Here is a 26404-nt window from a genome sequence, read left to right on the forward strand (position 1 = left end):
GCGTGGGGCTGCCACAAAACGCTCCCTGCCAAGCCCGGCAGCCCCGGCCCCTGGGCACCGCACTGGAGGTCTCTGTGCGCTGTGGGTGCTGGCCCACCCGGGGATGCTTCCTCCCTCCCCGCCGAGCCGCACTCGGGGAGTCTTCCGGGCAATACAACAGCCGGTTCTGTCCTTCCCATTTCCCACTCTGGGACCGTGGGGATCAGGGTTCAGGAGGGATTTTGGAGCCACGGACATGGGTTCTTGGACGAATGGTGGCAGCTGCAGGGCAGCCTTCCCTCAGTTGTCTGCCTGAAGCCACCATCACCTCCTACCACGTGGGTGCCTGTGAACCACAGCCAAACCCTGCCTGTCTCCATCTCTGATCAAGGGTCCCCTCTTAGGAACAAAAGGGGGTCAGCACAGATGGCACCAGCCCCACTGCCCCCACCAGGCACAGTCCCTGACCCAGACTTCCTTTGAGGAATCGAGGGCCACGCTGCTTGTTTTTCTACCTGATGCGCACATGGTGCCGGAGGCTCTGGGAATCAGCTGGCCCAGCACCGACCCCGCCCGCTGCCACCCCAGAGGGAAGCCCTGTGCCTTTGGGATTAGCTCCACGGTGACAGAGGCCAGCCACACGCCCCGCAGCCAGCGCACAAGGAGGGCGCTGGGGCCTCAACATCAGGGATCCCAAGACCCTGTGCTCTGAATGTACTTGGGGAGGTGGATACATCTCATCGACTTAGGCCTGCAGGCTGCAGAGCCTACAGCACCGGGCTGCCAGGGCCTCGGGGTCACCCTGACGAGGAGACCACTTCACAGAACGCGCATCTCTCCGGGAGGGTCCTGGCGCTGCTTTGGAGGGCGGCCTCGTACACCCTGGGTGTTACACACAGTTTCTCAACGGGTGTCAGCAGGTGGCCAGACCAGGACAACATGGACAAAAATAAAGTCGGCTGAGAAAGCACAAAGGTTGTATTCCTCAAACCCATACACACACTGACAGGTGCCACCACGTGTGGACACCAACCCACCAAAAAGCGTGCCCTGGCTCATGCCAAGAATACCCTCCGTACTTGTTTTAAAAACTTTTATTGCGCATAAAATGGCCCATTCCCCTTTGTAGATCAGTTGTTACCACCTTTAAAATTTTCTTTAAACTCTCTCCACTTTCTGCCCCACTGAAAAAATTCTGCTCTTTGAAAAGATAGTGGATAGTCTATCACTGCTGGTCAGAGCAGCTGGAGGACAGCTCCCGGGGCAAAGGCCAGAAGACGCCATCTGAGCAGGACTGGACCCTCAGGTGGAGCTGCTGGTGGCCTCGGACTGAGGCGAGGTGCGCTGCCGCCCTGGCCCTGCTGGAGCTGAACCCGGCTCTCCCTGCACGGGCCTCGGGCTTGGGCCTGCTCACGCCGTGGCATTTCAGAGAGAGATTTCCTGTTGCCCTGCCTTCAAGGGGACTTGACAGGAGCTGAGTGCATTTCCAGAGCTGGGAAACACTGCATGCAGCCCGTCAGCAGGGCACTACAACAACCTGCAAACTAGTGGTTATAAAACGGGAGCTTTCAGAAAAAGTGCTCGACTAGAACCTGAAGTCGCAGCCCTGCGGGAGGGAGTGGCGGAGCATTTCCGAGCTTCTCTGCAGCCTCCAGGCCGTCCTCGTTCCTGCAGGCACGGTGTGCTTCCGCAGGGGCGGGTGTCATGTCCCTCCTCGCCACTCTGTAAACTTGTCCTCGTCCTGGGTGGGCAGAAGCTCGAGGGACGGGCCTGGCAGTTGCGGTGCACCGGGGCGGTGGGTAGGAAGGGTAGGCAAAGGCCACACAGGCGATGAATTCTGTCCCAAGCCCAATTTTATTGGAAGGCTGGGATTTAAGGATGGGATCTAGAACACCCTCCGCTCCCCCTTCTAAGAAACGAGAATAGAAATGGAGGCTCTACCTCATCAAGCAAGAGGTGACGGTCAGAGCCGCGAGGGCTGGAGCAGCGCGTGCCCTGGATTCCAGACGGCAGCTTTGGGACAGACTGAAGAAGACAGCTCTTTGCTCCTTTGCAGTGAGAATGACTGTTCAAGTTGAGGCACGATGTGGCTCCCCAGGGACGTCCCAAGGTCGGTGTGGACGCCCCCTGTCCTGCCCTGAGGCTCTCTTCCCTGCACGCAGTCCCGCTCTACCAGGAGTCGGCTGGAGGGCCTCGGGACTGGCCTGGCACTGCCCTCGCTCCTCTGTGGACGAGCACGGCCCCTGCAGAGTCTAACAGTGGCTCTGCAGGCTGGACACTGCCGGCCTCTGGCTGAGCCACGGCACGAGCTGGCTCCGCGGTGCTTCCTGTCCAGTACCTCCCCACGAAGAGGTGCTGGGCTGGAGCTGGGCCGGAGCTCATGTGTGTGTGTGGGGGGCCCCAACTGGAGTCCCCCAGTGTGCCGTCACTGCAGCTCCAGCTGGCTGGATCTGGGCCTCGCTGAGCAGGGTCCCACGCGCTGGTGTAGCCGGCCTAAAACTTTCTTTAATAAACGTGCTGTGGCAGGTGAGATCTCGGCACCAAAATGGAGGAAAAATGGGTTCTGCAGAGCCAGGATTCCAACAGGGAGGCCAAGAGGCATCTGTGCCTCATGGTGTGGCCTCCAGCAGCTCAAACGCGTCCTTGACAAGCGAGCGGTGTAGACACGGACGCCCGGGGCCGGGCACAGGAGGACGGGCGCTGCACGCCGGGCCCACACGGGGGTCTTGCTGACCTGAGGGTTCAGGTCAGCCCCACGATGAAAGAGTAATGAATTGAGTGACAGCGCGGTCAGCTGGGACCCACCTCCACACCCCTACCCAGGTGCCAAGCAATCAGTGTCCTGGTAAAGATATAAAAGTGAAGTTGCTTCTTTTCAAGTATTAAAAAAATAAGTTAATTGACAAAGAGGCCACACCTCCCAGGCTGTCAGCTTCGTTCGGGGCAAACCCAGGAACGAGGCGAGGCCTCCCGCCCGCCACGAGGAGCCCGTGACAAGGCCGAAGGCCTGTGGTGGGGCCAGAAGAGGGTCTCTGCCCGACCCTGAAGTCAGTATCTTCCAGTGTTGTGAATTAAAAGCAAATGCAGCAGCCTCAGGCCTCAGGCCACAGCCAGGAGAGGCCTGGAGCGTGGCACTGGGCCGCGGGGCGGGCCTCCTCAGCCCTGGATGAAGTCTGCGCTGGCCCCCTGGGCCTGGGGATCGGGGCGGAGCCGCGTCCCATCAACCAGGCGTCCCCCCAGGATCCGCGTTCCCCGTCTCTGAAGCAGGAGGGCAGGGAGGCCTCTTCAAGGAGGCTGCACTACTGGACCACCGTCTTCACTGGGGCTCCCACAGCTCGGTGTCTGACTGCTTCTCAGAGCCACGAGGAGGTCTGAGTGCAAACTCCCAGGAGGCAGCAGGCCCACTCCGACCTCGGATCTGGGTGGTCTGGGAGCAGCCAGCCCGGGTCGGACGGTGCACAGACCAGCCAGGGCCGGGCGGCGCTCAGGACCAGTTCAGGCTGAAGCCCTTGGACAGCATGGCGGCCTCCAGGTCCTTGTCCTCCTCCTTCTCCCGGAGCCGCTGCTCCTCCAGCAGGGCCACCAGGGCGTCTCTCTGCTCCACCACCTCCAGCATCTCGTTCAGGATCCTCTTCTCCTCCGACAGCTCCTCCTCTGTCTTCAGGTGATCTGGGCAGAACCAAACACGTGAGTCCCCAGCGCCAGAGGCAGCGGCCCACACCTGCCTCCCCGCCCCTCCTACCTTCCATGGCCATCCGCTCGCGGAGCTCCTGCTGCAGCCGGCTCTGCCGGTCCTCCAGCTCCAGCTCCCGGGCGCTGGGGTTTCCGGGGATTTGGGGGGGAAAACGAGCCAGTGACTGGTGGGGGGTGGCACAGTTCCGCACCCCCTAAACTGGGAGGGGGCTGCGCTCCTGCTGCGACGGGCCCTGCGCCCACATCCCACCTCGGCTCCCCCAGACCCGAGGCCACTCACAAGATCATGAGCTCCGACTCATAGCGCACCACGGCGTTCTTCTCCTGCACCAGCTTGAACCACTCCTGCATCAGCTTGGGGTCGTCCTTTTTGCCCATGCCTGCCGAGAGAGGGCGTGTCGGGCAGGCCGTGCCGTCGTCCCCAGCCCGGACGCGGCAACAGGGAAAGTGTGCAGAGAGCCCAGCAGGGCGCTGCCTGACGCTCCCGGGCCAGGCCCAGTCTGCCTTCGGGCACGAGGACGCCCACCCCCAAGGGTCCCCAGCCTGCACCTTCCTCTGTCCCTCCGGCTGGCCTCACGCCCCAGCCACTGGAGGCAGCTCGCCTGGACCTTTCCTGCTCGGCCGCTTGCTTTCTCTTGGCATGTTTTCAGTGCTCTGCCCTCCTTTTTTCTCTTTTTCATTCATCTAGCGCGTATTTGGTACTTGCTAGGTACTAGGCCTGCTCTGAGGCCAGTCTAATGAAGAGGCAAATGGAGATTAAAAGGGTACTCGGCCCTCCTTTCCGGGGACACTCACTACGGCACCTCCACAGGGTCACTGCCCCGAAGCCTCCTCGTTTCCGATACCCTGACCAGGGAGGTGCCTCTCAACTTGCGGCTTCCTGACAGATGCTGCCACGACCCCTGCATGGCAGACGCAGTACGTCCCTGGGAGGTGTGGGGACTCTCACCAGGGCAGGGAGACGGCAGGCTCCCCCCAAGCCCCTGCTCTGATCCAAGCCCAGCAGCAGCTTCTGGGGCTGGTGCACCCTACTCAGCTGACACCCGTCTCCACCAGGAGCGGCCTGGCCCCCTCGGGCTCAGCCGCCGCAGGAGGGAAGGAAGACCTTTCCAAGGAGCCACAGCCCACGGAGGGGACACAAGGAAGCCCACGGCCGTAGTGGGTCCTGCCCAGACGCAGAAGCCAGACTGCGGTGGCTCTTCGCTGTTTTCAGATTACAAGCCACTCGACAGTCTCAGGAAACCTGGGGACTCTCTTCCTGGAAAACTGCACGTGAACACATCCAATACCTCTGCCAAGGACTCCAGGTGTTCATGGGCCCCACAAGTCCACCCCCGGCTGGGCTAAGAGGCCGGGACGGGGAGGTCTCTCCAAGTGCCTCTGCTTTACGGGTCACTGGTCAGAAGTCCTCTCCCAGTAAAACCAAGCCCAGGAACACACGGGGTGGCTCTCAGGGACCCCGACCTCCCACCACACGCGAGGGCAGGGGCCGCGTCTGCACTGCACTGTCCTGGGTCCTGGCCGCTGCGGAGTGCGTGCTGGGCACCAGGGCCAGAGCACTCCCGACCGCCCGGTAGCCCCCATCCAGCTCCGCGCGTTCCTTCCTGAGCGGCTCTGCACAGGGCACCCGCGGGGCGTACGGGGAGCACGGGGCCCGGGGCAGGTAAGCTCTCTGGGCGCCAGGATGCCTCCTGAAGCGCTCGAGCCAGCTCCGGAGGGACGGCCGAGGTGGACGCAGCTGGTGGTGGTCAGCGGTGAGCGAGCGCCGGGGAGAGCAGAGGAAGGTTAGCGGGTTAGCCGTGGTCACACTCCCCGGCCCCGCCCGCATGCCTTGTCAACGACCATCACCACCACAAGGGACTGCAAACCAGACAAACTTAAAACACACACACTCAGCAAGACACAGGGCAGAGAAGTCTGCTTTTAGTGGTTTGGAAGGAACTGGGGCATCTGTGCAGAACAGTCTTTGTAAGGACAGTATTCCTCGACGTCACCAGCACACGTCACTGCCGCACGGGGCAGGGCTCCTCACCCGCGTCCCGGTCCCTCTATCTGCGGGACTGGAGGCTGAAAGGCCCGACCACGAGTGGTGGCCTGGAACCGGGGATGCCTGCAGCCTGAGGCCCCCAGACCTGGACCTGCTCCCTGCCTGCACCCGCCCCCCAGCCCCCCGAGACAGTCGAAGGGATACTGTACCTTGTAAGGGACTGCCACATACTCAGGGGGTTTGTAACAGGGCTACCAGGTACCAGAAGAAGGAGAAAGAGCTGGGTTTCCGGTCCCTGTTTGACTAGTGTTGCTACGGCCCCCCGAGAGGCGGTGGGGAGAAGGTTGGGGTTTACTTTACCTTCCTGGACACAGCAAGGGCAGAAGGAGAGAGGTCTACGTCGTGGAGTCCCGCCACTGGGCTCAACTTCAAAAAGGGCCAAACAAGGAGGACGAGGCGAGACGGACAGAGAGGAGGGGGAGGTGGAAGTGGAGGGGGAGGGAGAGGAGAAGTGAGAACAAGCAGAGGACAGAAAGCAAACGAAGTGAGAAAGGAACAACAGGAGGAAAAGAAAAAATACAAGAAATGGAAAAGCAGAAGCGAGGGAAACACGTCTACAAATGAATTCAGTCCTGTATCCGGCACAGAGACTGAGCAGGAACAGCCCCGGGCCTGGGGAGGGCGGGCTCCCTCCTCCTGTGGTCCTGCCGGGAGGGCGGGAGAGCTGGGGATGACAATCTGGGGGCCTTTTGGGTTTGGGGATCCCTCGGTGAAAACATCCAAAGTGCCAGCAGGCCTGCCCGCTGCCGTGGAATAGCCAGGCCTGAGTGAGAGTTCTCAGATGTTACCACGTGGGTGAATCTAAGGGCTGGGGGGCTCTCTGGGCACTGAACCCATAGAGGAGCTCCCCGCCACGGAGGCAGCGCTCAGTCTTTGATGGGCCTCCAGGGCCGACACCTGTGATGCTCTGATTCTGAGCCAGGGCTCGTTGGTCCAGCGTGTCCCCACGGAGGCGGTCCCCACTGCCCAAATCTCTGTCCCCCCACAGCCAGAGAGAGCCGATTGCCCCTCTTCCTCTGCCCCTTCCCTCTCTGCAGAGGGTCGACGCCACAGCTGGGGACGCTGTCACACTGCGGACTGCACGACAGGACACGCCAAAAACTCACAGAAACAAAGCTGGGAAGTCGTGCAGAGGACATCTCTAGACTCGGGGCCTGGGGCTCTCAGGAGCGGGGACCGTCAGCAAGGGACCATCACAGAACCACAGGGCACACGCAGGAGCCATGGCCCCACGTGGTAGGCAGGGCCTGGACCATTAGAAACAAGCCTGTTTAGGTGAACACAAGGGCCAAGCAGCCACCTGTTGGTTGAGAGGCCCTTTACTTTGCAACGGGGTGAGTGCAACTGCCATGTTTTCTCTTTCTTTTAAGCTCTTCTCTGTGTTCTCCACAGGGCTTTGTGCATGAATCTGATATTGGGTGAAAATTCACGACTAAGGCCAGAGGCTGTGTGTGTGGTGGGTGTGCAGAGGCTGTGTGTGGGGGGTGGGTGTGCAGAGGCTGTGTGAGGTGGGTGTGCAGAGGCTGTGTGTGGGGGGTGGGTGTGCAGAGGCTGTGTGTGTGGTGGGTGTGCAGAGGCTGTGTGTGTGGTGGGTGTGCAGAGGCTGTATGGGGGGTGGGTGTGCAGAGGCTGTGTGTGTGGTGGGTGTGCAGAGGCTGTGTGTGGGGGTGGGTGTGCAGAGGCTGTGTGTGGGGGTGGGTGTGCAGAGGCTGTGTGTGGAGGGGTGGGTGTGCAGAGGCTGTGTGAGGTGGGTGTGCAGAGGCTGTGTGTGGGGGTGGGTGTGCAGAGGCTGTGTGTGTGGTGGGTGTGCAGAGGCTGTATGGGGGGTGGGTGTGCAGAGGCTGTGTGTGTGGTGGGTGTGCAGAGGCTGTGTGTGGGGGTGGGTGTGCAGAGGCTGTGTGAGGTGGGTGTGCAGAGGCTGTGTGTGGGGGTGGGTGTGCAGAGGCTGTGTGTGTGGTGGGTGTGCAGAGGCTGTATGGGGGGTGGGTGTGCAGAGGCTGTGTGGGGGGTGGGTGTGCAGAGGCTGTGTGTGGGGGGTGGGTGTGCAGAGGCTGTGTGTGTGGTGGGTGTGCAGAGGCTGTGTGTGGGGGGTGGGTGTGCAGAGGCTGTGTGTGGGGGGTGGGTGTGCAGAGGCTGTGTGTGTGGTGGGTGTGCAGAGGCTGTATGGGGGGTGGGTGTGCAGAGGCTGTGTGTGTGGTGGGTGTGCAGAGGCTGTATGGGGGTGGGTGTGCAGAGGCTGTGTGTGTGGTGGGTGTGCAGAGGCTGTGTGTGGGGGGTGGGTGTGCAGAGGCTGTGTGAGGTGGGTGTGCAGAGGCTGTGTGTGGGGGGTGGGTGTGCAGAGGCTGTGTGTGTGGTGGGTGTGCAGAGGCTGTGTGTGGGGGGTGGGTGTGCAGAGGCTGTGTGTGCGGGGTGGGTGTGCAGAGGCTGTGTGTGTGGTGGGTGTGCAGAGGCTGTGTGTGGGGGGTGGGTGTGCAGAGGCTGTGTGTGGGGGTGGGTGTGCAGAGGCTGTGTGTGTGGTGGGTGTGCAGAGGCTGTATGGGGGGTGGGTGGGCAGAGGCTGTGTGTGTGGTGGGTGTGCAGAGGCTGTATGGGGGTGGGTGTGCAGAGGCTGTGTGTGTGGTGGGTGTGCAGAGGCTGTATGGGGGGTGGGTGTGCAGAGGCTGTGTGTGTGGTGGGTGTGCAGAGGCTGTGTGTGGGGGTGGGTGTGCAGAGGCTGTGTGTGGGGGTGGGTGTGCAGAGGCTGTGTGTGGAGGGGTGGGTGTGCAGAGGCTGTGTGAGGTGGGTGTGCAGAGGCTGTGTGTGGGGGTGGGTGTGCAGAGGCTGTGTGTGTGGTGGGTGTGCAGAGGCTGTATGGGGGGTGGGTGTGCAGAGGCTGTGTGTGTGGTGGGTGTGCAGAGGCTGTGTGTGGGGGTGGGTGTGCAGAGGCTGTGTGTGTGGTGGGTGTGCAGAGGCTGTGTGTGTGGTGGGTGTGCAGAGGCTGTGTGTGGGGGTGGGTGTGCAGAGGCTGTGTGTGTGGTGGGTGTGCAGAGGCTGTGTGTGGGGGTGGGTGTGCAGAGGCTGTGTGAGGTGGGTGTGCAGAGGCTGTGTGTGGGGGGTGGGTGTGCAGAGGCTGTGTGTGTGGTGGGTGTGCAGAGGCTGTATGGGGGGTGGGTGTGCAGAGGCTGTGTGTGTGGTGGGTGTGCAGAGGCTGTGTGTGGGGGGTGGGTGTGCAGAGGCTGTGTGAGGTGGGTGTGCAGAGGCTGTGTGTGGGGGGTGGGTGTGCAGAGGCTGTGTGTGTGGTGGGTGTGCAGAGGCTGTGTGTGGGGGTGGGTGTGCAGAGGCTGTGTGTGCGGGGTGGGTGTGCAGAGGCTGTGTGTGTGGTGGGTGTGCAGAGGCTGTGTGTGGGGGTGGGTGTGCAGAGGCTGTGTGTGGGGGGTGGGTGTGCAGAGGCTGTGTGTGTGGTGGGTGTGCAGAGGCTGTATGGGGGTGGGTGTGCAGAGGCTGTGTGTGTGGTGGGTGTGCAGAGGCTGTGTGTGGGGGGTGGGTGTGCAGAGGCTGTGTGAGGTGGGTGTGCAGAGGCTGTGTGTGGGGGGTGGGTGTGCAGAGGCTGTGTGTGTGGTGGGTGTGCAGAGGCTGTGTGTGGGGGGTGGGTGTGCAGAGGCTGTGTGTGCGGGGTGGGTGTGCAGAGGCTGTGTGTGTGGTGGGTGTGCAGAGGCTGTGTGTGGGGGGTGGGTGTGCAGAGGCTGTGTGTGGGGGGTGGGTGTGCAGAGGCTGTGTGTGTGGTGGGTGTGCAGAGGCTGTATGGGGGGTGGGTGTGCAGAGGCTGTGTGTGTGGTGGGTGTGCAGAGGCTGTATGGGGGGTGGGTGTGCAGAGGCTGTGTGTGTGGTGGGTGTGCAGAGGCTGTATGGGGGGTGGGTGTGCAGAGGCTGTGTGTGTGGTGGGTGTGCAGAGGCTGTGTGTGGGGGTGGGTGTGCAGAGGCTGTGTGTGGGGGTGGGTGTGCAGAGGCTGTGTGTGGAGGGGTGGGTGTGCAGAGGCTGTGTGAGGTGGGTGTGCAGAGGCTGTGTGTGGGGGTGGGTGTGCAGAGGCTGTGTGTGTGGTGGGTGTGCAGAGGCTGTATGGGGGGGTGGGTGTGCAGAGGCTGTGTGTGTGGTGGGTGTGCAGAGGCTGTGTGTGGGGGTGGGTGTGCAGAGGCTGTGTGTGGGGGTGGGTGTGCAGAGGCTGTGTGTGGAGGGGTGGGTGTGCAGAGGCTGTGTGAGGTGGGTGTGCAGAGGCTGTGTGTGGGGGTGGGTGTGCAGAGGCTGTGTGTGTGGTGGGTGTGCAGAGGCTGTATGGGGGGTGGGTGTGCAGAGGCTGTGGTGGGTGTGCAGAGGCTGTGTGTGTGGTATGTGTGCAGAGGCTGTGTGTGGTGGGTGTGCAGAGGCTGTGTGTGGGGGGTGGGTGTGCAGAGGCTGTGTGTGTGGTGGGTGTGCAGAGGCTGTGTGTGGGGGGTGGGTGTGCAGAGGCTGTGTGTGGGGGGTGGGTGTGCAGAGGCTGTGTGTGTGGTGGGTGTGCAGAGGCTGTGTGTGGGGGTGGGTGTGCAGAGGCTGTGTGTGTGGTGGGTGTGCAGAGGCTGTATTGGGGGGTGGGTGTGCAGAGGCTGTGTGTGGGGTGGTGTGCAGAGGGCTGTGTGTGTGGTGGTGTGCAGAGGCGGTGTGGGGTGGGGTGTGGCAGAGGCTGTGTGTGGGGGTGGGTGTGCAGAGGCTGTGTGTGTGGTGGGTGTGGCAGAGGCTGTTGTGTGGGGGGTGGGTGTGTGGGCAGAGGCTGTTGGTGGGGGGTGGGTGTGCTTAGAGGCCTGTGTGTGTGGGTGGGTGTGCAGAGGCTGTGTGTGGGGGGTGGGTGTGCAGAGGCTGTTGTGTGTGGTGGGTGTGCAGAGGCTGTATGGGGGGGTGGGTGTGCAGAGGCCTGTGTGGGTGGGTGTGCAGAGGCTGTGTGTGGGGGTGGAGTGTGCAGAGGCTGTGTGTGGTGGTGTGGCAGAGGCTGTGTGGGGGGTGGGTGTGCAGAGGCTGTGTGTGTGGTGGGTGTGCAGAGGCTGTGTGTGGGGGGTGGGTGTGCAGAGGCTGTGTGTGGGGGTGGGTGTGCAGAGGCTGTGTGTGTGGGTGGTGTGCAGAGGCTGTGTGTGGGTGGGGGTGTGCAGAGGCTGTGTGTGGGGGTGGGTGTGCAGAGGCTGTGTGTGTGGTGGGTGTGCAGAGGCTGTATGGGGGGTGGGTGTGCAGAGGCTGTGGTGGGTGTGCAGAGGCTGTGTGTGGGGGGTGGGTGTGCAGAGGCTGTGTGTGTGGTGGGTGTGCAGAGGCTGTGTGTGTGAGGTGGGTGTGCAGAGGCTGTGTGTGGGGGGTGGGTGTGCAGAGGCTGTGTGTGGAGGGGTGGGTGTGCAGAGGCTGTGTGAGGTGGGTGTGCAGAGGCTGTGTGTGGGGGTGGGTGTGCAGAGGCTGTGTGTGGGGGTGGGTGTGCAGAGGCTGTGTGTGTGGTGGGTGTGCAGAGGCTGTATGGGGGGTGGGTGTGCAGAGGCTGTGGTGGGTGTGCAGAGGCTGTGTGGGGTGGGTGTGCAGAGGCTGTGTGAGGTGGGTGTGCAGAGGCTGTGTGTGTGTGGTGTGTGTGCAGAGGCTGTGTGTGTGTGGTGGATGTCAGAGGCTGTGTGAGGTGGGTGTGCAGAGGCTGTGTGTGAGGTGGGTGTGCAGAGGCTGTGTGTGTGAGGTGGGTGTGCAGAGGCTGTGTGTGGGGGGTGGGTGTGCAGAAGCTGTGTGTGGAGGGGTGGGTGTGCAGAGGCTGTGGTGGGTGTGCGGAGGCTGTGTGTGTGGTATGTGTGCAGAGGCTGTGTGGGGTGGGTGTGCAGAGGCTGTGTGAGGTGGGTGTGCAGAGGCTGTGTGTGTGTGGTGGGTGTGCAGAGGCTGTGTGTGTGTGGTGTGTGTGCAGAGGCTGTGTGTGTGAGGTGGGTGTGCAGAGGCTGTGTGTGTGGTGTGTGTGCAGAGGCTGTGTGTGTGAGGTGGGTGTGCAGAGGCTGTGTGTGTGGTGTGTGTGCAGAGGCTGTGTGTGTGTGGTGGATGTCAGGCTGTGTGAGGTGGGTGTGCAGAGGCTGTGTGTGAGGTGGGTGTGCAGAGGCTGTGTGTGTGAGGTGGGTGTGCAGAGGCTGTGTGTGGGGGGTGGGTGTGCAGAGGCTGTGTGTGGAGGGGTGGGTGTGCAGAGGCTGTGGTGGGTGTGCAGAGGCTGTGTGTGTGGTATGTGTGCAGAGGCTGTGTGGGGTGGGTGTGCAGAGGCTGTGTGAGGTGGGTGTGCAGAGGCTGTGTGTGTGTGGTGTGTGTGCAGAGGCTGTGTGTGTGTGGTGGATGTCAGAGGCTGTGTGAGGTGGGTGTGCAGAGGCTGTGTGTGAGGTGGGTGTGCAGAGGCTGTGTGTGTGAGGTGGGTATGCAGAGGCTGTGTGTGGGGGGTGGGTGTGCAGAGGCTGTGTGTGTGGTGGGTGTGCAGAGGCTGTGTGTGGGGGTGGGTGTGCAGAGGCTGTGTGTGGGGGTGGGTGTGCAGAGGCTGTGTGTGTGGTGGGTGTGCAGAGGCTGTGTGTGTGAGGTGGGTGTGCAGAGGCTGTGTGTGGGGGTGGGTGTGCAGAGGCTGTGGTGGGTGTGCAGAGGCTGTGTGTGGGGGGTGGGTGTGCAGAGGCTGTGTGTGTGGTGGGTGTGCAGAGGCTGTATGGGGGGTGGGTGTGCAGAGGCTGTGGTGGGTGTGCAGAGGCTGTGTGTGTGGTATGTGTGCAGAGGCTGTGTGTGAGGTGGGTGTGCAGAGGCTGTATGGGGGTGGGTGTGCAGAGGCTGTGGTGGGTGTGCAGAGGCTGTGTGTGTGGTATGTGTGCAGAGGCTGTGTGGGGTGGGTGTGCAGAGGCTGTGTGAGGTGGGTGTGCAGAGGCTGTGTGTGTGTGGTGTGTGTGCAGAGGCTGTGTGTGTGTGGTGGATGTCAGAGGCTGTGTGAGGTGGGTGTGCAGAGGCTGTGTGTGAGGTGGGTGTGCAGAGGCTGTGTGCAGAGGCTGTGTGTGTGGTGGGTGTGCAGAGGCTGTGTGTGTGTGGTGGGTGTCAGAGGCTGTGTGTGTGCAGAGGCTGTGTGTGGGAGGTGGGTGTGCAGAGGCTGTGTGTGGGGGGTGGGTGTGCCGAGGCTGTGGTGGGTGTGCAGAGGCTGTGTGTGGGGGGTGGGTGTGCAGAGGCTGTGGTGGGTGTGCAGAGACTGTAGGGGGGTGGGTGTGCAGAGGCTGTGTGTGTGAGGTGGGTGTGCAGAGGCTGTGTGTGGGGTGGGTGTGCAGAGGCTGTGGTGGGTGTGCAGAGGCTGTGTGTGTGGTGTGTGTGCAGAGGCTGTGTGTGTGTGGTGGATGTCAGAGGCTATGTGAGGTGGGTGTGCAGAGGCTGTGTGTGTGTGGTGGGTGTGCAGAGGCTGTGTGCAGAGGCTGTGTGTGGTGGGTGTGCAGAGGCTGTGTGTGTGTGGTGGGTGTCAGAGGCTGTGTGGGGTGGGTGTGCAGAGGCTGTGTACGTGTGGTGGGTGTGCAGAGGCTGTGTGCAGAGGCTGTGTGTGGTGGGTGTGCAGAGGCTGTGTGTGTGTGGTGGGTGTCAGAGGCTGTGTGGGGTGGGTGTGCAGAGGCTGTGTACGTGTGGTGGGTGTGCAGAGGCTGTGTGTGAGGTGGGTGTGCAGAGGCTGTGTGTGTGTGGTGGGTGTGCAGAGGTTGTGTGTGGTGGGTGTGCAGAGGCTGTGTGGGGTGGGTGTGCAGAGGCTGTATGTGTGGTGGGTGTGCAGAGGCTGTGTGTGAGGTGGGTGTGCAGAGGCTGTGTATGTGTGGTGGGTGTGCAGAGGTTGTGTGTGGGTGGGTGTGCAGAGGCTGTGTGTGTGGTGGGTGTCAGAGGCTGTGTGTGTGTGGTGGGTGTCAGAGGCTGTGTGGGGTGGGTGTGCAGAGGCTGTGTACGTGTGGTGGGTGTGCAGAGGCTGTGTGTGAGGTGGGTGTGCAGAGGCTGTGTGTGTGGTAGGTGTGCAGAGGCTGTGTGTGTGTGTGTGTGTGTGTGTGTGTGTGGTACGTGTGCAGCAATTACGTCCAGAGTTCCGAGTGGCGTGACCAGCTGTTCACTGGGGCAGGCGCGAGCCCTCCTTTCTTACAAACACCCCCAACTTATAACTCATCTACATCCAACCTTCTCTGTCTAAAGGCTGGTGCTCAGGACACCTGGATATGCCCACAAACTAGAGGGTCCCCACCTCTGACGCTTCCTGGGATAGATGTTAAATGCAAACAGGCTGCAGTGAAAGTGGAACAGCATCCCTGCTTGTTAGCAAGGGACAGGGACACGACACACAGCCACACGCATCCGAAACAAAGAGGCACGCGCCGGCAGCATAGGTAAGAATGTGCTTCCCCTTCTAGACATCACAAAACGCAGCATTCAGCCCTTGTATGCAGCCCACGTCCTCAGACGCCCTTCCAGCACAGAACACGGCATGAGATCGCAGAACAGGACTCAAGACAGAAATTAGGAAAGCACATGTGGAATGGCCAGAGGCCATGAAGGGCGGGTTGTGACTCTCCTCCTTAGCCTTCCTGCACGCTCTGATATTTCCATAATGTATACTTTATAATCAGAAAAAACACCCAATAAATACTGTTTTATAAAGAAGAAACTGAAGGAAAAAATCAGCCAAACAAGGGGAGTTCCACCCCAGACCTGAACCTGAAACGAGCATGCAAGGGAGACACAGAGACGCTGGTTTGGAGCTAGTCTCTTGCCTCATTTGGAGACATGAGAGACACAGGTTTGGTTCACCAGCTGTAAGGGCAGAGAGGTCGTCACACTCAGGGCAAATAGAAGTCGTTGACATTAGTTTCTGTATAACGTCGAGGAGATGGGGTCCTGTCCATGTGCATCACTCACTCTGACCCCAGCTGCCACCCAGAGCACCCAGAGCCCGCGTGCCAGGTGCGGCCTTGCAGGGTGGCCGTCAGCACCCACCCTCCCCAACTTCGGGTCAAGCAACGCGTGTCACTGAACTTGAAAAGCTGCAGATTATCATCGTGCAGCCAGGCACATCTCATGGATTCCAGAGGGACGCGTGACGTGAACGTGGCAGTGCGTCAGAATTCAAACCACGGGCACCTGTGTGGCCTCCTCTGGCCCCTGCACTGGCCCCGGGGGCTGCCCAGCCAGACAGGCACGGCAGCTCTGCCGTCAAAGGAGGGGCCGGAGGCTCAGAGGGTCTGAGGTGTGCAGCCCGACTAGGACCCACCCTCGCTCTCCCGTTCCCAGCACAGAGGGCCCTTCCTAGAGGACCGACAGAGGCTCCAGGCAAACCCAACAAAAGGACGCAGCTTGGAGGACAGGGGTCACACACAGAGCCCACTCGGGTGCCAGACCTGGAAGGGCCACCAAGCCGCCTGCGCCCCGCCTAACAGAGAAGCCCAGAGAAGGCGAGTGGCTGGGCTGGGAACACGGTGAAGCGGGCCTGAAGCCAGGTTTCGTCTCCCTAAGTCAGGTGCTCTCCAGCGACTGCCTTGCCTCTCTGGTGGCCCGGGGCCGGTCCAGGACCCTGCAGGCTGTGGAACAGTGGGCACCCACGACCAGTCCTGCGGCAACCCCCCTCCACTTGTTCTTTCTATATATTTCCATCTCCCCTGCTTCCTCGTAAAGGCTTTGCCTGCAGCACTGCATCCTCCCTCCCACCCAATCACCCTACTACAGGGAACGTCAGGGTAGCTGGAGACAGAGTGGCTGGTTTGCAAGCCGTAGGGCGGCATGCAGCATCTGACAGGGTGGAAGGCTCTGCCCGGCAGACCCGGCCGACAGACAGACAGCTGGGGAGATACCTTGTTAAGAAAACTCAGTATGGAACAAACCTCTAGACTGGGGAAAAACGAAGGGAAAAAAAATGCATGTGAAAACTGAGATCCAACACGCACACACACGCACACACATACACACACACATGTATACACACAGGCTGGGACACGCACACACACGGGAATGCTGGGGAATCTCAAGGATTTAAAGTTCCTAAAGCAAAACCAGAGCCAGGCTAATGCTCAAACCGAACAGACCAGCCCAAAATCTGCTAGCATCAACTCAGTGGGGCAAACAGCACAGGCGGGCTCGGAAGGGGGAGTGGGCAGGCGGGACGTGCTTCCCTGCCTTCCCGCCACAACTCACAGCAACAATGAAAGCCCCTCCCCAGTCCTTTCCACTACGTTTCTAAACCACTCATGTTCTTTCAATGTCCCCTTGAGACATACAAATCACGAGGTGAGGTCTTTGAAAACTAGAAATCAGGTGTATGTATTTCAATTAATTTTTTTTTTTTGGTCACACCGTGCTGCACGGGGGATCTTAGCTCCCCGACCAGGGATCAAACCCACGCCCCCTGCATTGGAAGCACAGAGTCTTAAACAATGGACTGCCAGGGAAGTCCCCAGGTGTATATATTTCTAATTTAAAGTTCTGCAGAAGAGATGTTTTTATCTGAAGATGTCCAGTCGCCTACCTTGGTCTAGTGCAGCAAGACTGATGGCTGGGCAGGGAGGACGCTGCCTCTGTCCTTTGAAATCACAAGATTCAGCTTTGTGAAAAGGGGATCTTTATACTCTGTGGCTCAGAAAGAGGCTTTTACAGATTTGGTGACTTTAAAGGTTAGCTGAGAGCCACTGTAAGACCCCACGGAAGCACGTCTGTGTGGTGGGCAGAGGCCGGGCAGGGATCTGGAGGCTGGCCTCCTCTTACCCACGCAGGAAGTAAGGTTGGTGCTGGGTTTCCCTGTGGCTCTTTGGGGATACAACAGTAGAGAAGCAATCAGATTCTACACTTCGGGCTCCAAATTTCAAAAGGGTAAAATTTCCCCAAATAATGAGATTACCAAGCACTCTAAGAAGGTAACAGCATCAGGAACTGAAAAGGGGGCTGATTCTGGCATCTGTTCTCCTCCCAGACCCTGCGGGAGGGCAGCAGCCTCTGTGTGCTGAGCAGAGCCCGCCGAGGCTGGACTTTACCCAGAAATCACAGAGAACTGACAGAGCAGGAAGTGAATCAGGCAGCAGGGGTCATAAGGTGTTTAGTGCAGGTGTTCACAATTCAGAGATACACTGAGTTCCTTTTTCTATTTATTTCATTTTCCCCTGGAATTTGTGGGAATTCTAAACCCAGAAGGCTAGAAGCTGAAGTCCAGGGACACAGAAATGGAAACAGCCAACATCTTATCCCTCAAGCCAACAGGAGCAAAGAAAACAAAACTAGCCACACGAGGTAATCAGTGTGGCAACAGTACTCGAGCTGGGAGGGAAGGGCAAACGCAATTTTAAAGAAACGGGTTCGATAGTTCTTCCCAGTAGATTCTGAATTAAACAAAAAAACACTTGTCACATTCGTTTGGAATCGACATAAACGTTGCCCAGGGGTGTCGGGAAGCGGCGGAAAGGGAGCCCAGGACGTTAGTCAGGGGTGGGGTCTGTTAGTCGGGGTGTAAGCATCAGCCCTTCTACAGCAGCAACGGCCACGAGGTGGCAGCACCTGACACCAGAAGCTCGGGGCCCTGGAGGGCCATGCAGAGGGGCGAACCCGTGGACATGGGGTGAGAAAGCAGAGCAGAGGCCAGCGACAGCCCACCCCCAAGGAGGCTGGGAGGCTGGGAGCCTCCTTACTGGTGGAGCCTCTCTAAGGCCAGGGCTCTGTCTTGAGTCGCAATCAGAATCATGCTTTGGTTTTTAAATGAATGGGCCAAGAAGTGACTCAAAAGGATGGGATTACAGTAAAATACGAGAGACAGTGACCTTTGTCCCCTTGTCTGTCTCAAGAGCACTTTCAGGCATGGAGCCTGCATGGGGAGATGAAGAGGTGAGACAGCCTGACCCAGGACTCAGGACTCCAAGAAGGCGCTGGGCCCCGGGAGCCTCGGCTCCTGATACGAGGGCAGCCTTCCAGGAGGAAAGGTGCCCAAGGTCTAGAGGTGAGACTCAGGCCTTGGCTGTTTCTCTGATCCGACACAAATGGTGAGCTTTGTATGCAAGACAACAAACACACTGAGTTCCTTTGAGATGGCGGTTCCACTTTAGAAGGCATGAGAACGGCCTGGAAGGTTTGTTAATGCAGGTAACCAGGCCTCACCTCCAGGGTTCCTGACTCAGAAGGTCTGGGGTGGGGCCTGAGAACCTGCACTTCTAACAGGCCCCCAAGGGGTGGTGCCAATGCTGCCACTCCAGGGACCATACATGGAGGACCACTGCCTGGGACTTTTCCTGTCTTGGTTGAAAAGAGCTGCAAAGTAGGTCCCTGGACAGAGCAAGGAGGGGGGTACATTCTCAGAGGCATCGGTCAACACAGCCTCAAGTCTGGTGAATCTGGGCAGAAATCACCGTGACACCACTCCCAGGCACCTGGACCTCTCAGGGGGCGCCCGAGCACGACCTGACGGAGACAGTGGAGGCCGATCTCTCTGTGTGTTTGGTTCCCCAGTGTGGTTGGCAGTGAGCTTCCTGGGGGGAGTGGGAGGGATGTGCTTCGAGGGGAGGTCATGGTAGAGTGTGTGTGTATGCGTGCGTGTTGAATGTGTCGCGTGTGTTCCTACCGTCAAACAACCCAACGATATTAGTGGGACCAGAGTGAAGATTTGAGGTTGACAGGCTGGGGTAGGTGAACTTTTATTTATAAAACATTAAAATAACCCCGGGCAGCAAAAGCTATCTCAGGTCTCCCCCTGGAGCACATACGGGCAGGGGGAGGGTCGGGCATTGCTCCCTTTGAGCTGGAAAAGGGCCTGTGCTTTTGCCATCTGCTGGTTATCGGGATGACTTCTTGCTGTTTGTGAGCAGGTGCGGGGGAGGGGGGCATCAGCAGGGTTAGTTCAGCAACAGGGCTGCATACATACCACCCAGACGCAAGTCGATGAGGTCAGTGTAATAAGACTCTCCCCAATAGTCTACAACAAGGAATCGGTGAAGAGAGTTACTGCATCAGATAACCCTCCGGTCCCCCCGAGCCTCGAGCAATGAACGGCGTGAAGCATAAGAAACACCCAGAGACGCAGCAGGAGGGGGACAGGTGGCAGCTGGAAAGCATGTGTCCCCCCAGGTGCCCCCTCCCCCATGTGCACACTGTAGCCACAGACCTCTGGGTGCGAGGGGCGATCACAGAAAACCACAGGTGACTGCACTGACAGAAAGTGATCGGCCAGGACAGAAGCCTGGGCTTGGTTGGGAAGCCTGCTGGGACTCAACCTCATCTAAGATTTTAAAAAACTCAAGGGCAGGTCAAAGGCTACGAACCTAATTGCTGAATATGAGAAGCCCCAGGCTGAGGGGCTGAAGGCGAAACGGGAACACCCTAAAAAAGCTGTGTCAGGAACCAGCCCTCAGCTTGCCCTGTCCACACCGACCCCACCAGAAGCAGAAGCACTTCTGCTGGACGGTCTGAGATGAAGGAGGCCCTGTATCTTCTGCGTTCAGGCCCCCAAGAGCAGGCAACGGGCGGCAACGTATTCTTGTTCATCGTATTCCAGGACCCCAACACAGGCGCTGTGAGCGAGGGCGGCCCCCAGGACCGTAATGCACGCAGAGTGGAGTTGGCTGCGGTTCGCTACCCTTTCCTCCACAACTCACAGCTGGTCCTGGCAGCCTCTGGTTCCACACGAGGGCTCCTTCCAAAACACACACACCGGAAAGCAGACTGAGGCTGATCCAGTGGGTTCCAGAGACAAAGAGGGCTTCCCAGCTGCCCCAGACCAGAAACCTCACGAGTCTCCGTCTTATCCAAGGCTCTGAAGCTAAACTTGCCGTGCGGATATACGTGAGACTCAGAACTACGCGAGCCTTCTCTGGAAGGCAGCTAGGCCACCAGTCTGACCCCTCAGAGAGCCCATCGGGTGAGACCGAATGGCCAGTTCAGGGAAGGAGCTGACCAGCACTACTCAGCCCGAGTGGCCTTCTCAAAGGCTCGGCCGCGGGCAAGCAGACGAGCAGGAGGCATGGGACACAGAAGCCCAAGAGAAGGCACCGCTGAGCCTCAAAGACGACCTCTGTCAGGTGGGAGCAGAGCCCCAGGGGCTTCTGCCAAGAGGGAGCCTAGGAAGTGATGTGCTTAAAAGAAGAAAAGCGAAGTACTGGGTTCCTGTGTCGAGTGTTTCCAAATGCATTGTGGGAATCTCCCAACGGAGGTACCGCAGCCCGTCTTTGAAACAGGAGACATGTATTTGGACAGAAGTTCCGGGAAGCTTAGCAGACTCTGGACCAGAATTGTGGTTTCAACCTGCTCTCTGGAAGCTTCCGGCTCTTCAAGTGCTGTTCTGGGGTCTCCCAAATACCCGATTCCCCACTACTTTTAACTCATCAAAAAACTTAAACATGGCTTCCCCGGTGGTGCAGTGGTTAAGAATCCTCCTGCCAATGCAGGGGACACAGGTTCCATCCCTGGCCCGGGAAGATCCCACATGTCGCGGAGCAACTAAGCCCGTGCGCCACAACTACTGAGCCTGCGATCTAGAGCCCATGAGCCACAACTACTGAAGCCTGTGCGCCTAGAGCCCGTGCTCCGCAAGAGAGACCACAACAATGAGAAGCCCGCGCACCGCAACGAAGAGTAGCCCCCACTCGCCGCAACTACAGAAAGCCTGCGTGCAGCAACAAAGACCCAACACAGCCAAAAGTAAAAAATTAAAAAAAAAAAAACTTAAACAGGACACACCATGTTCGAATCTTTGATCCGCCAATGTGTAACCCACTGAAGCCCATCAACATGTTAATCTGTGCTGCAGGTAAACTCGCTTCTGTGAGGCCCCAGGACCAGGCTTCTTCTGCCCTCTGTGTGCGAGTGTCTGCCCTGCCTGTGATGCGTGGGAAAATGACACTTCATTCATCAACTTCAATCCTGGCCTGCTAGCAGGGTCTCACTCTCGGAGTGTCCTGCCAGGGTGGTCCTCCAGGTGCAGGGTGGTCCTCCAGGTGCCAAGGTGGTCCTCCAGGTGCCAAGGTGGTCCTCCAGGTGCAGGGGGGTCCTCCAGGTGCCAGGGTGATCCTCCAGGTGCCAGGATGATCCTCCAGGTACCAGGGTGGTCCTCCAGGTGCCACAACACATAGCACACCTGGTTCTGGGTTCACTGTATGTTTGGGAGTATTTATCTGATCTCTTCTTCATAAAGAATCTGAACTGCAGTTGGATCTGTAGTGATTCCACTGAGAGAGCAACTCTGACTTGAAGCTGCAGACACCCAGACCGTTCTCACTGTGCATGTCCTGAGATTCCCATGGCTGTATACGACCTGCCCCCACCTCTGCGCATCAGGTGCCCACCCTACGTCCAGGGCTGGACTGGACATGGAGGGTATTAACCCTGCAGCTCTCCACAACCTGCATTTTCAAATTGTGTTTATTAACATTTAAGAGTAATTTTTTTTTTGCGTTAAACTTGAACTCATAATTTGTCTTGTAAAAAAGCGTTCTGCTGCTTTTTAAAAAAGTTTGAAAACCACTGACTTAGACGAAATTCTGGTTGTATGTGTTTACAAAAAGGTAATTATGTAAACAACTAGTAAGCGGAATTTCAGCAAAATCCCAGGTCAATCTTCAGTGGTCCCTTTTCTCTGGCCCCTTGGCAGGCAGCAGACTGAGGAATGCAGCTTGCTGTGGAAATGCCGAGGAGCTGCTGTGGACAAACCGCAGGGCAGCTGACAGACATCTGAATGCCAGGCGGAACCATCAGCGCTGGCTGTGCATCTGAACCTCAGAGCCCTGTGGGGCACAGGGGCACTTATGCAAACTGTGGCCCCTCTCCACCTCGGCAGGAGGAATCTGAGGGTCCAGGCTCCTCCTGGCATCTTCTGCAACCAGAGAGACCAGAGATGGCAGGGCCCGCGGGTCCCCGTTCCCACTGCTTGCAGGGCTGCTCCATCCAGGTGGTCACGTTTGACAGAGGAGGCCGGGTCAGGGCACGCAGGGCGGGGGCCCTGCTGGGTGAACCTGAGTCCCCGCTCCCGGGCACAGGGGCTGGCTCGCCTCCGGAGTCAAGTTCTCACATTTCATCTGGTGGCACAGTGAGTCCAGCATCAGGCACAAGACATCACAGCCTCATCTTCCTGCCTCGTGTCCTGTCTTCACCTGAAGGTCACCCTGAGTCCACTGCTAGCTGCATTCCGTGGCCGTGAAGGGTCAGGACGGGAGACACCTTCTCTGTGCCTGACCCCAGTCCTCCAGAGCCCCACGAACGCATCCCGACACCAGCCGCTCACTCGGAGGCCAACCACTGGTCAGTCTTCCAGCAAGATCAGAGGCAGCGACAGGCCGCATTCGTGGCTGCCTCTTCCTGATTCGCCTTCAGTTTACCCTCAGCCCAAAGCCCAGAGGACCCGCCCCCGCTCCCAAGGAAAACCACGTCACCACCTGTCCTCATCCCTGGTCCCACGACTCTAGTGCTGACCCTGGAGGCCCGTGCTCTCTACAAAGGGATGGAGGCTCCAGATTCGGGGACTTGGGAAGGCAGGGAGGAATCACTTGTGCCTGGGTTGGGGCTACCAGCTGGGGCTGATCCAGTGGTTTCGAGGTCCTGAACCAAGAGGGCCTCCTGGGCCCTCGGCGCCTCTTTGCTCTCCAAGCCCCACTGTGCTGGGCCCACCCACAGGCTCTGGGGACAGTGGTGTGACTGCACTGCCCCCATGGCCCTGCCCCAGGAAGGGCAGTTACCAGCACATGGCCCTCACAGCCACTTCCCAGGGTCTGCTCTGCTTGGGCTCTACCCTGAGTGCCCAGCCTCCAGGACAGAGCCTGGTCCACCCGGGGCACCAGCTCCACCCGTTGGGGCGGGGGGGCGGGGGTGGCCTGCACGAGCAGTTCTGTGATGGTTCCTTGTGCACAGCCTGCCCCGTTCCAGTCACTGTCTTCTCAAGGAAAATATGGGGAGGAGGGAGGAGAGAGGAGGCCCAGGGCATCAGCAGCAGATGGTGGGCCGAGGGGACGGCCAGCCCTGCGATGCACGGGCCTTTCTCCTCCTTTGCTTAACAGAAGCCCCGGCTCTCAGTGACGAGGGGACCAGAGAGAGAATCCTGCTGGAGACTAGCTGACTCCCAGGGGCAGGACAGGAACTAGCCTCCCGCGGGGCTGGGTGGGCATTCCTCAGGGATCCCCTGTCCGCCAGGAACCCAGCCGGTACCTGCTTCCCCACGCAGCGCCTTCTCCACAGCGACACCCCTCTCCTCCAGCTGGCGCTGCTTCTCCTCCACCTGCTCCAGCTGCCGCTGGATGATCTGCGGGCGACACGACAGCGTGAAGGAGGGAGAAGGGCGAAGCGGGCGGGTGCCCAGAGCGTGGCATGAGCACACGAGGGTGCAAACACCCCAGCGGGGCTCTTGAGAGTCTCAAACAGATCCTGCTTAGACAAGATTAAAACTGCCCAGCGCAGACTCGCGCTTGCTGGGGTCAGGGGTTGGGGTGAGGGACTGGGAGTTTGGGGTTAGTGGCTGTAAACTATTAGACGTAGGATGGATGAACACCAAGGTCCTGGTGTACAGCACAGAGAATCACAGCCAATCTCCTGGGATACACCATCACGGAAAAGAGTATAAAAGGAATGTATACACGTAGATAACTGAATCACTTCGCTGTACAGCAGAGATTAGCACAACATCGTGAACCAACTCCACCTCAGTGAGGAAACATGGCTCCACTCTGCACGGAGTGAGGCTTCTCGGGGATGACTGACACCCGGGACGACCTCCCACCCCGAAGCAGCGGCAGGGACATATCTTCACACAGAAAATGAAATAAAATCCAGGGATCTGGTCACGCAGGGAACGCAGATCCAGAGTAACGTCCGGGGAGAGGACGAGAAGGCTGGTTTTGGAAAACCAGAGGAATCTCTTCGCTGGGAATGGACTTGCTGTTCATGTTTCTTGCTGTTGTAGAGCTTTTGATTATTGTCCTAATCTTTATGAACACAGCTATATACATACGATTTCATTAAAAAACCACATTGTATTTAGGTATCATTTAATACTTTGCGTTAAAAAATTATTTTTTGTTAAAAAAAAAAAAAATCTGGGGGCTTTTCTGGTGGCGCAGTGGTTGAGAGTCCGCCTGCCGACGCGGGGGACACGGGTTTGTGCCCCGGTCCGGGGAGATCCCACATGCCGCGGAGCGGCTGGGCCCGTGAGCCATGGCCGCTGAGCCTGTGCGTCGGAAGCCTGTGCTCCGCAACGGGAGAGGCGACAACAGTGAGAGGCCCACATACCGGAAAAAAAAAAAAAAAAAAAAAAAAAACCTGAAAGGCCTGGGATCCTGAGGACAGCTCCAACCTCTAAATCCCAGGCGTGTCGGAGGCCAGCCAGTCACAGCTGCCTCTTGCTAACAGCTCTGACAAACGCAGGAGCTGGCTTTACAGTGGCTCTTCCAGAGCTAGGGATCTAGGAGACTCAAAGCCGGGCCCCTCCCTTTCCCCCAGCCAGCGCCCCCCGCGAGGCTTCTGCAGTTGCACGAGTGGCGGCCCTGCTCGCCTCCTCTCCCGCCCTCCTGTGGGTGCGGACTCCCAGCGGCTCACCTGGGCACGGTGCAGCCGCTTCAGCTCCTCCTGCTTGGCCTGCCTCCGGGCTGCTTTCTGCACACGCCGGGTCAGCTTGGTGTTCAGCTCCTCCTCCGTGTAAGTCCTCGGCTGCAGGGGACGATAGGGGTTTATTCAGTGAGGGTCATGGAGGCCGCAGGGCAGGCGGGGGCGAGGTGTGCGCAGACGCCCAGACCCTCAGCCTGGCAGGAGCTCCACGGGCCAGGGGGCACGTGGAGATCCATGGGAGACGCTCCCATGGGGCAGGGACAGGAGGCTGGCTGCACAATGACTGCTGGGCAGTTAGGACAGGAGGGTGGGGCGCCTTTACTGCTGAGATCACCGGTTTCCCATGTAAGGACATCTGCTCTTCTTTAAGACAGTGGGGATAAACATGTTGATCAAATGTTTCCCCCAAGCCTCTTGCTTGTAGGGGGCACACAGGGAAAGGAAAAAGAAAACCCAGGATCCTTCTACTTTTTGGTTTGGTATCAAAAGCCACCTTTTTCAGATGAGCACTACTGGCAAGGTTCTTTGAAGAAGCCGCGCCTGAAGGCAACAGGGTGCTTCTATTTTAAGTCTGAGCGAACCCAAACCAACTAATGCAGCTGGAAGAAGGGTGCCAGTGAACCTGGACAGATCAGGGGTCTGCACACCAAGAGGAGCGAGGATGTGCTCTGGCAGGGCTGTGGGGCTGTCAACAACGGAGGGGGGCTCCCAGCCAGACAGCACAGCTGCACCTGCGAACGTGGCGCGGAGGGCACAGTGGGTGAATGCGGGCGACACTGAGGGACACCTTCTTTACTGCCTCCAAGAAAACGAAAAAGGAGCCTGTGCAGACTTTAAGGGAGCTTCCGAATTTAACTCAGGAGTTTATCCTGATAATCGTTATTCTAAGAGTTCCAGTGCTAGTGGAGAGCCACCACTTAAGGACCGTCTCAGGACTCCCCGAGCATGTACCCTGCAGGTCACGGAGACAAGGGCTCAAAAACTCCCCGTTCCTGTGGCGCCCAGGCCCAGAGGGGCCTCCCTGTCCCCACTGGCATCTGGAGCAAAAGCACCACCTGGCCCCCCAGCCTGCGACAAGCAAGGGACCTCCCCGTTCTTGTCCGTTGCCGCCGTCCACGCGTGCCCGGACACGGTTAGTGAGGGTTCGGCTGCCGGGCCGGGCGGGGCTGCAGCAAGGCCTTCCCACGGGGACAGGACACGGCCTTCGATGCACATCATGTCCTGAACATAAACCGACTTTTAAGGGGACGTGATGGAGAACAAAGCAGAATGGCACTAATAACAATGATCAAAAATTTAAAATAGGACCCAGAAATGGAGCAAAATCAGCTACAAGTTTAAAACAAACGTGCACAACTGAAACGCATGACGGCTCTTCCCGTGTCAGCCAGGATGGCTGCGTGTAGGCTGGGAGTGAGACGCCAGCAGCGCCACCTCAGTGAACCCGCCTGAGTGAAGCCAGGGGTCACTCTTCTGCCGAGAAGTCAGTGCCTCCTTCATTGAAGGCCCCAAACTTCCTGTGCTCTGTCCTCAGTCCCCTTGTGTGAAAAGTAACCATAAGGTCACAGGAGCTCTTTCTCTGTGCAAGTTCAGATTCCTCTCTCTGGCCGAACACTGCGGGGTGATGGCTGGGGGCAGGTGGTGGGAGACCCGGGCAGACTGCCTGTCACCCAAGTTCTCTGTCCTGCTGGTGTCCCTGAACAGGCCCCAGCGGCCCTGGGAGGGGGTGGCCATCTCCCGATTATACACCAAGAAAGGGACCTAAATGGCACGAATAACAGACTTCCATCAGGGATACTGCAGGCAGTCAGTGTGGCCTCTTCTCACCCACTGAGCCTAGAACAGAGGTGCTTGGCAGCCCCATTAAATAGCTCAAAGGCAGGAAGGGAGTGAGAGGGGCAGCCACTTCTCCCACGTCAGGGCCTCCCAGAGGCCACACCTGGCCATGTGTGCACATCCTGCCTCAAGCCAGAGTGAGGAAGGTTTTCATTATCAGAACAAGGCAGTTAAAAAGGAGACAGGTAATTTCCCCATGTGGCACATGAAAAAATCCAAAGGAACTAGTAACTACAGCCTGAGGACCAGCACTTATCTATTAAATTAAAGGGGGTGATTGAATAGCCCAAACAACCTTAAGAAAGAAGACT

The 26404-nt window shown here is 59.0% G+C and overlaps 1 protein-coding gene across 7 annotated transcripts in view; it reads right to left on the reverse strand.

Annotated features, from left to right (window-relative positions):
- Window positions 1–1057: 1057 nt before the first annotated feature.
- MICAL3 (microtubule associated monooxygenase, calponin and LIM domain containing 3) overlaps window positions 1058–26404 on the reverse strand; it is a 193820-nt gene continuing 168473 nt past the window's right edge. For 5 of the 7 annotated variants that reach the window (XM_032644834.1, XM_032644833.1, XM_032644832.1 and 2 more), the window contains 5 exons: window positions 24249–24359; window positions 22866–22959; window positions 18598–18648; window positions 3953–4052; window positions 1058–3795 (listed from right to left, as the gene is read on the reverse strand). In XM_032644834.1, the coding sequence (XP_032500725.1) occupies window positions 3333–3795; window positions 3953–4052; window positions 18598–18648; window positions 22866–22959; window positions 24249–24359 (819 nt within the window). In that variant the 3' untranslated portion in view covers window positions 1058–3332. The remainder of the gene's footprint in view (window positions 3796–3952; window positions 4053–18597; window positions 18649–22865; window positions 22960–24248; window positions 24360–26404) is intronic. The other 2 variants (XM_032644830.1, XM_032644838.1) reach the window with 2 other exon arrangements.

This window comes from Phocoena sinus, chromosome 10 (genome assembly GCF_008692025.1).
Source record: "Phocoena sinus isolate mPhoSin1 chromosome 10, mPhoSin1.pri, whole genome shotgun sequence".
Lineage (NCBI taxonomy): Eukaryota > Metazoa > Chordata > Mammalia > Artiodactyla > Phocoenidae > Phocoena > Phocoena sinus.